The sequence below is a fragment of the Colobus angolensis genome, unplaced genomic scaffold (assembly GCF_000951035.1).
Source record: "Colobus angolensis palliatus isolate OR3802 unplaced genomic scaffold, Cang.pa_1.0 Scaffold2, whole genome shotgun sequence".
In the NCBI taxonomy this organism is placed as follows: domain Eukaryota; kingdom Metazoa; phylum Chordata; class Mammalia; order Primates; family Cercopithecidae; genus Colobus; species Colobus angolensis.
In genome coordinates, this window is record NW_012115154.1 from 10,822,096 (window position 1) to 10,833,197 (window position 11,102).

Sequence of the window (11,102 nt, forward strand, 5' to 3'; positions counted from 1 at the left end):
AACAGGTAAATAGGTAGAATGTTATGAGGTGATATTTATGAGATGTTAGCTGAGAATTATTTAGAAGTGTTTAGGACCCAAATTCAGAGTTTCCAGAATCAAAATGAATCTCAAATAAGACAAATAGTCAAGTCACTGGGAAATTGTAGAACCTGAGGGACGAAGAGAAGATTTTGAAAGCAGTCAGAAAAAAAGAGAAATAATGCCCACAGGGATAAATGGAGAACAGGAGTAAGTCAAGATAGTGGTTAAAAATAACCATCAGCTAAATTGTCATTCTCCTTCTTTTAAGGTGACATTGATTAAAAACAACTTTTATAAGTGGAATATGAAAAAAGACCTCTGTGAGTTTCTACCCAAGTATCTTTTCTGAATGACAGTTAACAAAGGTGGGAAATGATCCCAGAAGAAAGGCACGAGGACAGTTCGTGAGGGAACCCATGCGATGGGGCAGCCCTGTTGGGCACGTGTGACTGGGGGAATGGAGGAGGCTGGGGCATGAAAGGCGATGGCAGAGGGGACCCTGACTTGGAGGAAAGACAATGAGCTCACCCCTTTGTGCCCTATGTTGAGGACATTGTTGGCACATCCTACAGGACATGCCCAGCAGACAGAGGAGCAGCTGTGGGGTGAGAAGATGAACTCAGAGATGCAGCGTGAGGCCTCCAGGTCCAGACAGCATGGGAGCCCAAAGCGATGAGAAATGCATTGATGTTGTTACAAGGGAGTTTATAAATATTTAAAAGCAGCAGCCAGGTGTGTTCTAATATAAATGCTGTGACCCTGAGGTCCTGGGGATTGAGAGAGGAAGTGATGTCACTGTGGGAACTGCCCTGTGGGGACAAGGACGTCCGTCATCCTCTGCTCCTGCTCACAGTGACACTGATCTGGTAACGCCCCCGTCCTGGCCTGACCCTGCCATGGGCACCAGGCTCCTCTGCTGGGTGGTCCTGGGTTTCCTAGGGACAGGTGAGTCCTCTGAACACAAAGTAGTTTCATTTTTTTTCTGTGTGTAGGCGTGTGTGTGTGTGTGTGTGTGTGTGTGTGTGTGTGTGTGATGACTACAAATGTTTTCGTTATTCTGTTGCCAAATTCTACTTCCACAGATCACACAGGTGCTGGAGTCTCGCAGTCCCCAAGGTACAGAGTCACGAAGAGGGGACAGGATGTAACTCTCAGGTGTGATCCAATTTCGGGTCATGAGTACCTTTACTGGTACCAACAGGCCCCGGGGCAGGGCCCAGAGTTTCTGATTTACTTCTGGAATGATGCTCAACAAGACAAATCAGGGCTGCCCAGTGGTCGGTTCTCTGCAGAGAGGCCTGAGGGATCCGTCTCCACTCTGAAGATCCAGCGCACAGAGCAGGGGGACTCGGCCGTGTATCTCTGTGCCAGCAGCTTAGCCACAGAGTGGCACAGTCGCCTCCTTCCTGTTCACAAACCTCACTCTTCTTTCTCTTTGCAGCTGCTGGAGACCCTTAGCAGAGGCCTGTCTTTCATCCTCATCTTTCATGGGAAAGGAGTAGATTTGGACATCTGCTGTCCATTAGGTAGACAGAGACCACAGATTCATTCCTGAAACACAGTGACTGCAAATGTAGGTGGTGAAAACAATCCTGGCCCACTGCACTCTAGGAGTCCTTGGAACCAGCTCACTGCTCCAAGCAAGGAGTGGGTGTCTTAGCCTCGGCCTTCAGGGCAGACATGCATCTTCTATACGTCTTGGAGGCTGCGGTGCTGCCCACATACTTGAGGTTGTCAAAAGCAGGAAACATGCTTTTCTCATGCGTATGTTGAGGCATCTGGAAGGTCTGAGGCTACATCCCAGGAACATCTTTCTTCTGAAGCCTCTATCCCTGTCACCTTGGAAGTTTTCTGCAACAAAATATCAAATCTCTCTTCCTGTTTAAAATACAGGTCTTTGCAAATTTTTGGTCCTTACTTGATAAATACAATCATGATAACAGTAACACTTCATTTCTTCTACCTACTTTAAGCCATGTGTATCCTTTATTTTGTTTCCATTTGCCATTGCTGATGTCCTGATAGACAGAAGCAGGCATTCACCACCGCTGTCTGTTCACCTTGATTCCCTCAGGAAATCTGATTTCTAGACTCTGTTTTCATTGTTGTCCAACTCATTTGATTCGAAATAATTTGCCTGAGGCCTTTAACTCAAGAAGTGTTTCATTTATAATGTTGATTCTATTCCTTTTTATTTCTCATATTATATATTGTTATATAGTATTTATTATACATAGAAGTACAGTGATTATATTGCAATAGAATCTTCCACCTGTCTGTGGGTGATGCTGCAGTTTGTATCTGTGAAAGCGAATGCACTGGTCAGAGCTCATGTGATTACGGATCATGGTTTTCTGAGAGTACTCGGTGACAGACCACTTCTCCAAGTCTGGGACTTAGTGTCCCAGACGCAGCCATGATAGAGGTGCCCTGAGTCTTTCATAGCTAGGAGGGGCATCATAGCCCTTCCAAATTCACTGATCAGAAATCGTCGTGGTACAGACACCAAATTTCTTTCCCCAGAGAATCATGGTCTTTGGGAGGGAGATGCTCTGGACCCATTATTTTTTATTGTGCCATCCTGAAAACACTCCTTGCTCAGGTGCCCTGTGTCTCCTGTGACTGCGTAAGGCCAGGGCACAGATGGGAATTCCCTGTCTTCCTAGAACTTGACTCTAACTGCTGCCACCTTCCTCCACATGACTCCTGAGACACCTGGTCCTAACAGTGGACACGCTGAGGCTGAACAGTTTAGTCCACAGTTGTAAACGGTGCTGCAAGAACATGAAACAAAAACGAGCAGGGCTTCCAATTTATACTGAGAATGAACATGCAAGAGGAGCAAAGGGCAGATGCTACTAATGATCAGATAGGAAGGAATAGGGTTTCTGCTCAGATGAAATCATTCTGTTGTCTTAAGTTAAGCAGGAGAAACATTTCATTGAAATTACCTGAAGTCAAAAGCTAGCAGCTTTCCAACCAACCAGCGTTAACTCTTTGCTCTGTGATCTCAGCAGCTTCAGAGGATTCGGAAATCCTTTCTTTGCACAACTGTCCCTTTGTTCATTCCAAGATCCCGGATCACACACTCTGATCCTATCACGAAAATAAGGAGGTGTGCTATAGCTGATGTTGCCTCATTTTTAGGGTGTTGAGTAGGAAGCATTGAAGAACTTTGAAAGATTTGCTCTTGAGTCTAGGGATGTGCTGGACCCAGCTTGTATGACTCAGAAGAGCCAAATAGGCGTACTCTTCCCAGCTCCGCAGCAGTGAAGCCACGTTGGCCTCTTGAAGTCTGCCATGGTGGGTATGCTGGTGCCACAGAAATTAGCAAATGCTACCAGCCATGTCCCCACCTTCACAGACACCCAGTTTAGCAGCACATCACTGGAGTATTTTCTGATGTCCCTGTCATGCCATGTCTTGTGGGGCCAAAAGGGCTCAGAATTCACCTCCCCTCTACTCTTGCTCCTAGAAGCCATTATTGAAGGGGGCCTCAATTGTTCTTATTTCTATTCAACCTCCATATCTCTTGCTATGTAGCTCTGTGTCTCTTACAAGCATGCCAGCTCAGAACATAACAAGTACTTTGAATATCACTAAAGGTATCGCTGAACCAGTTCATTATTTACAAGTTCTCTTTCTTAGCATGGAATATTCAGATACTAGAGTCACTGGGAACAGAGATGGCCAAGCAGCAACTCTAGGTTGTGAACCACTTACAGCCCCGCTATTCTTCTGTGGCAACAACAGACCCTGAAACAAGGACTATTTTGCTCTGGAAACTAAGCAGCTTCACCCCAGTCAGGAATGACTCTGCTTTTACTTCAGTCTGAGAAGTCAGAAGGATCACACCTTAAGTATTCTCCTCTCCAAGACTAAGTATGGCCACTCTCCATCTCAGTCCCTGGAAGTTGTCCAGAGCTCCCTGAGGATCTCTGCTCTGGGGGCAGAATCACCAAGGCTCATCTTCGCCAGCTCCCCACAGACTCCAGCACGGCTTTCCTGCCAGGTGCAGGGCAGGGGAATGGCCCTGCCTATATGTTAGGCAGAAGAGGGTCATATAATGATTTTTGTATAAGAGGGAATGGGATTCTGGCTCTCCTTTAAAATGTTTGACAAATTTTTCTTTGTTTTTTGTTTGTTTGTTTTATTTTGCCATCTCACCAGTTAGGAGAGGAATCCCTTGTAGTTGTATTTGCTTTTGGGACTTGGAAAGGTTTTTGTGGTTAAGTCACATTAAGAAATTGTGTCTTTTTTTCCTGTTCAGATATAACTCAAGGCAGTGAAAACCACAATAATTTGCGCAGCAGTCGCTTGTGCATCTTATGATAAAGGTGTTAAGTTTCGTTGACCACATCTAACTTTCTGTCTAGTTGAAATGAAAAGGCACAGTTAGGGGGAATATGAGCATGTGATGAGAGGTCGATGCCAATTGACAGATCTGTGCCAATCCCCAGTACTGTGGGATTGAAGGGGAGGGAGAAATGACCTCTCCTTCAGACCATGCTCAACAAGAAGGGAGAGGGAGTTCATCCATGGAAACCCGAGGAGGAGCAAATCCCAGGGGCTTCTAACTCAGGGTGCAGGAGCAAATAGTTGGAAAGGAAAATGATCTGGTTCTGATGTCACAAGAGACAGGAGAAAGCAAAGTCCTCTAATCCACAGTGCCCTGGCTAATTTGCTTCCTTATGATGCTATTTTGCACCAGCGTGTCCTCATCTCCTGCTGCCCCTCTGCCTCTCCCAGAATCATCTCTTCCCTCTTTGGTGCTCACATCAGTGGATGTGCATTGCACAAGTTGATCATTTCCTGTAGCAGCCACTTTGCTGGTCTTACTTACGTCCATCCTTATTTTGTGCATTAGGTACTGCTTCCTCCACCATTGCTTATTGCCTTGTAAGAGGTCTCATTTTGACTTCATCCTTTGCTGATCTATACTTTTGGGGTAACATTGTCAATTTTTGAGGGCATTTTTGATTATTTTTAGTGATTCAGATTAAAAAAACTCTCTATATTTCAATGTCTGTGTTTTCTTCCTATTTTAAACCAAATATTATTTCCCTTCATTCCTCTCATTCTGTTCCTCTTTCTTTAGATGGTAGTTTTAAGGGAGAAAAAGATAGGCTATAACGAGCTATGTGATAAGAGTTATTCAGAATGAGGGTGGGATATTAAGATTGGTAACTCAATGCAATAATCAGGGTTAGAACTAGTGTTGGGATGAGGGTTTAGGGAAACTGCTCATAAAACCTGCGGGATGGCACTTCTAATATTCTGTCAGTTCTCTTTGCAGACACTTGCCAGCATTCCTTGTGCCATTGCAGAAGAAACAATGATGAAACTTCACTTATTGACCACAAGATGGCACTGTGGACCACTGGGAACTAAAGGACTCTGGGGCTTCTGGGAGAGCAGCCTAGGAGGGAAAGGATTAAGAAAAATTAGGGCCTGGATCCAATATTATGTCGATGCTGCAGTAGTTTTCAGTTATTGCTAGGCTACCTACAGCTATGCAAGAGGTGGGAAGTCCCTCTAATCTTTAATGAGATCTACAGTTGATGAATTTTGGCTGGGCAGTCTTGGTGTAAGGGGCAGGTGCAGAGGAACAACTGCCTTAGAGTAACAGGGGAAATATAGGGGTGGGCTGTGCCTTGAACCCAGTGCATCTCTGCTGCACCTTATCTTCCTTGAAGGTCTCGCCAGGCCATAGGTTTAACCTGCTTGAGTGATCTGGGATTCTACAAGTTTATAAGTCGTACTGAAAACATCACCTTGGCTGAGATTGCACTGGACACCAAGTACGTGTTCTCTGGAGGGCAAAAAAAGTATCAATGACAATTTCTAAAATACCTAAATAAACAGACTACTGAAGGAAAATGTTAGAAGATGCACCAAACTGTGCCGTTAGACCTGAAGATAATCGACTAGTAGAATTATCGAAAAGAGACTATAAATAAGTCTCTAGTAAGTATTCGTGGGCATAGAGCAGTGTTTGAGTCCTCTCAGGGTAGACTAAGGAAGGAATTCAGTTATTATCATGACTTTGGCTTGGTTTAAAAATCGAGGAGTTCCTCAACTGATTTTCTTGTAAAATATTACAGATAATATTGAGCAAACATTTTATTTTTCTCCAGCCTGTATCTCTCTTTAGCACTTACAGGTAAAATGGACACCTAGAGGCAAAGTTTCTTTAGTTGGGATCCATTAACTGCAGGACTGGTGGGTCCATAGCTGGGTTTCACAGGGAGTGCCAACCCCCCGTGCAGGGAACCCTGTGAGTCTGTGCTGTGCCCAACCCTCTCTGTGAGGCTGCCAAACGGGGAGTGCCGGGTCACCCAGGATCCCACTCACAAAGTGGGGAGCGGGCTGCTTGCTGTGAAAAAAGTCAATTCACCAATTGGCCAATTTGTTGAAAGCCAAAATGAAAGGCTCAATGGTGAGCCTGATGAATGCCCAATTCTCCAAGCTGTGAAATGTATAGCAGCTCATGGATCTCAGAATGATTTTTAGCAGCATATGAAGATATTTTTAGAAGGCTTTTGTTTATCTACAGCTTTCCTTGATATTGATCCTCAGTTGTTTTCAGCCCACTCGTCAGTTGTGCTTATTTTTATGTCAAATTTCAATGTTCCCTATTTCAGTCACCAAGCACTTCTCACATTCTCCATATCTGACACAGATATGTTTGTTCCTGCTTTTTCTTATTTTAGTGTGATTCATTTTTAAACTGGCTGTACAGAATACAAGCATATATTTGTAAATGATCCCATCTTTTATGCAATTTTGCTGTTTAATTTTTAGTAATACTTTTTATTGAGGTATGATTAATACAGAGTACAACACAAATATTAATAGAAGGACATCCTGGTACATTTTGACAAATGCATATGCCAGTGCAGCAGTAACTGAAATGATTATAAAAAATATTTCCATCACTCAAGAAAGTGTCCTCAAGCTCTTTTCCAATCAATTTCTATTCCAGAGATAAAAACTTTCTTTATTTTTATCACCATTGACTAGCTTTGTTTATTCTTGGACTTCATATAAATGGAATCATGTAACATTTTTATTGAGTTATTTTCCTACAAAATTAGTATGTCTGAAGTGTATTCATATTGTTGTTTCAGTAGGTCACTCTTTCTTATGATTAATATTCCATTGCATAAATGTACCACAACTTGTTTATCCATTCTCCTGTTGATGGATATCCATGTTACTCCTGTCTTAAACTATTATGAATAAAGTTGTTGTGAACATTCTTGTGGAATTCTTTCTTGTGGACATATGCATTCTTTTTTTTTTTTTTTTGTTTTAGACTTAAGAGTAGAAATACTGACTCACGGTGTAGATGTGTGTGCTATGCTTGCATGTCCCCATAAATCTCATGTTGAAATTTGTCAATGTAATGGTATTGGGAGTTGGGACTGTTATGACTAGGTCATGAGGGATCTGCCTCAGAAAGAGATTAATGCCCTTATTGTGGGAGTGAATTAGTTGTCTTGGGAATGAACTTCTGATAAAAAGGATGGAGGGCGTTCCAAGATGACCAAATAGGAACAGCTCTTGTCTGCAGCTCTCATCCTGATCAATGCAGAGTTGGGTGCTTTCTGCATTTCCAAGTGAGGTACCTGGTTCATCTCACTGGGACTGGTTTGACAGTGGGTGCAGCCCACGGAGGGTGATCTGAAGCAGGGCTGGGTGTCGTCTCACCTGGGAAGCACACGGGGTTAGGGGATTTCCCTTTCCTAGCCAAGGAAAGCCGTGACAGACTACCCGGAAAAACGGGACACTCCTGCCCAAACACTGTGCTTTTCCCAAGGTCTTAACAACTGGCAGACAAGGTGACTCTCTTTCATGCCTGGCTCAGCAGGTCCCATGCCCATGGAGCCTTGCTCTCTGCTAGCGAGCAGTCCGAGATCCTTCTGTGAGGCTGCAGCCTGGCTTGGGAAGGGCGTCCGCTATTACTGAGGCTTTAGTAGGTAAACAAAGCAGCCAGCAAGCATGAACTGGGCAGAGTCCACTGCAGCTCAACAAGGCCTACTGACTCTAGACTCCATATCTATGGACAGGGCATAGCTGAACGAAAGGCATCAGACAACTTTTACAGACTTAAATGTCCCTGTCTGACAGCTCTGAAGAGAGCAGTGGTTCTCCCAGCATGGTGTTTGAACTCTGAGAATGGACAGACTGCCTCCTCAAGTGGGTCCCTGACCCCTGTGTAGCCTAACTGGGAGACACCTCCCAGTAGGGGATGACAGACACCTCATATAAGTGGCTGCCTCTCTGGGATGAAGCTTCCAGAGGAAGGATCAGGCAGCAATTTTTGCTGTTCTGCAGCCTCCACTGATGATACCCAGGCAAACAGTGTCTGGAGTGGAACTCCAGCAATCTCCAACAGACCTGCAGCTGAGGGACCTGACCGTTAGAAGGAAAACTAACAAACAGGAAGAAATAGCATCGACATCAACAAAAAAGTCATCTATACCAAAATTCTATCTGTAGGTCACCAACATCAAAGACCAAAGGTAGATAAAACCACAAAGATGGGGAGAAACCAGAGAAAAAAAGCTGAAAATTCTGAAAGTCAGAGCACCTCTTCTCCTCCAAAGGATCACAGGTCCTCGCCAGCAACAGAACAAAGTTGGATAGAGAATGACTTTCAGAAGCTGACAGAAGTAGGCTTCAGAAGGTTGATAATAACAAACTTGTCTGAGCTAAAGGAGGATGTTTGAACCCATTACAAGGAAGCTAAAAACCTTGAAAAAAAGGTTAGACGAATGGCTAACTAGAATAAACAGTGTAAAGAAGACCTTAAATGACCTGATGGAGCTGCAAACCATAGCATGAGAACTTCGTGATGAATGCACAAACATCAGTAGCTGATTCAATGAAGTGAAAGAAAGGGTATCAGTGACTGAAGATCAAATTAATGAAATAAAGTGAGAAGACAAGATTAGAGGAAAAAGAGTAAAAAGAAATGAACAAATCCTCCAAGAAATATGGGACTATGAGAAAAGACCAAATCTACATTTGATTGGTGTACCTGAAAGTGATGGGGAGAATGGAATCAAGTTGGAAAACACTCTTCAGGATATTATCCAGGAGAACTTCCCCAACCTAGCAAGACAGGCCAACATTCAAATTCAGGAAATACAGAGAACACCACAAAGATACTCCTTGAGAAGAGCAACCCTGATACACATAATTGTCAGATTCACCAAGGTTGAAATGAAGGAAAAAGTGTTAAGGGCAGCCAGAGAGAAAGGTCTTGCTACCCACAAGGGGAAGCCCATCAGACTAATAGTAGATCTCTTGGCAGAAACTCTACAAGCCAGAAGAGAGTGGGGGCTAATATTCAACATTCTTAAAGAAAAGAATTTTCAACCCAGAATTTCATATCCAGTCAAACTAAGCTTCATATGTGAAGGAGAAACAAAATCCTTTACAGACAAGCAAATGCTGAGAGATTTTGTCACCACCAGGCCTGTCTTACAAGAGCTCCTGAAGGAAGCAGTAAACATGGAAAGAAACAACTGATACCAGCCACTGCAAAAACATGCCAAATTGTAAAGACCATCAATACTATGAAGGAACTGTATCAATTAACAGGCAAAATAACCAGCTAACATCATAATGAGCAGATCAAATTCACACATAGCAATATTAACCTTAAATGTAAATGGGCTAAATGCCCCAATTAAAAGACAAAGATGGGCAAATTGGATAAACGGTCAAGACCCATCAGTGTGCTGTATTCAGGAGACCCATCTCTCGTGCAGAGACACACGTGAGCTCAAAATAAAGGGTTGGAGGAAGATCTACCAAGGAAATGGAAAGCAAAGAAAGGCAGGGGTTGCAATCATAGTCTCTGATAGAACAGACTTTAAACCAACAAAGATCAAAAGAGACAAAGAAGGCCATTACAAAATGGTAAAGGGATCAATTCATCAAGAAGAGCTAACTATCCTAAATATATATGCACCCAATACAGGAGCATCCAGATTCATAAAGCAAGTACTTAGAGACCTACAAAGAGACTTATAGACTCCCACACAATAATAATGGGAGACTTTAACACCCCACTGTCAATATTAGACAGATCAACAAGGCAGAAGGTTAACAAGGATATCCAGGACCTGAACTCAGCTCTGCAACAAGCAGACCTAATAGACATCTAAAGACTCTCCACCCCAAATCAACAGAATATACATTCTTCTCAGCACCACATCGCACTTATTCTAAAACTGACCACATAATTGGAAGTAAAGCACTCCTCAGCAAATGTAAAAGAACAGAAATCACAACAAACTGTCTCTCAGACCACAGTTTAATTAAATTAGAACTCAGGATTAAGAAACTCACTCAAAACCGCACAACTATGTGGAAACAGAACAACCTGTTCCTGAATGACTACTGGGTAAATAATGAAATGAAGGCAGAAATAAAGATGTTCTTTAAAACCAATGAGAACAAAGACACAATGTACCAGAATCTCTGGGACACATTTAAAGCAGTGTGTAGAGGGAAATTTATAGCACTAAATGCCCACAAGATAAAGCAGGAAAGATCTAAAATTGACACCCTAACATCACAATTAAAAGAACTAGCGAAGCAAACAAATTCAGAAGCTAGCAGAAGGCAAGAAATCACTGAGATCAGAGCAGAATCAAAAGAGATAGAGACACATGAAAAAAAAAAACCCTTCAAAAAATCAATGAATCCAGGAGCTGGTTTTTTGAAAAGATCAACAAAATTGATAGAACACCAGCAAGACTAATAATGAAGAAAAGAGAAAAGAATCAAAGAGACACAATAAAAAATGATAAAGGGGATATCACCACCAATCCCACAGAAATATGAACTACCATCAGAGAATATTATAAACATCTCTGTGTAGATAAACTAGACAATCTAGAAGAAATTGATAAATTCTTAGACACATACACCCTCTTAAGACTAAACCAGGAAGAAGTTGAATCTCTGAATAGACCAATATCAGGCTCTGAAATTGAGGCAATTATTAATAGCCTACCAACCAAAAAAAGTCCAGGACCAGATGGATTCACAGCTGAATT

At 42.7% G+C, this 11,102-nt stretch overlaps 1 gene segment (V, D, J or C); it reads left to right on the forward strand.

The window, feature by feature from the left end:
- Positions 1 to 870: 870 nt before the first annotated feature.
- LOC105511427 lies at positions 871 to 4,356 on the forward strand. The segment is given in 3 exon segments: positions 871 to 969; positions 1,107 to 1,550; positions 4,295 to 4,356. Coding segments are annotated over 3 exon segments (555 nt in total).
- Positions 4,357 to 11,102: the final 6,746 nt, after the last annotated feature.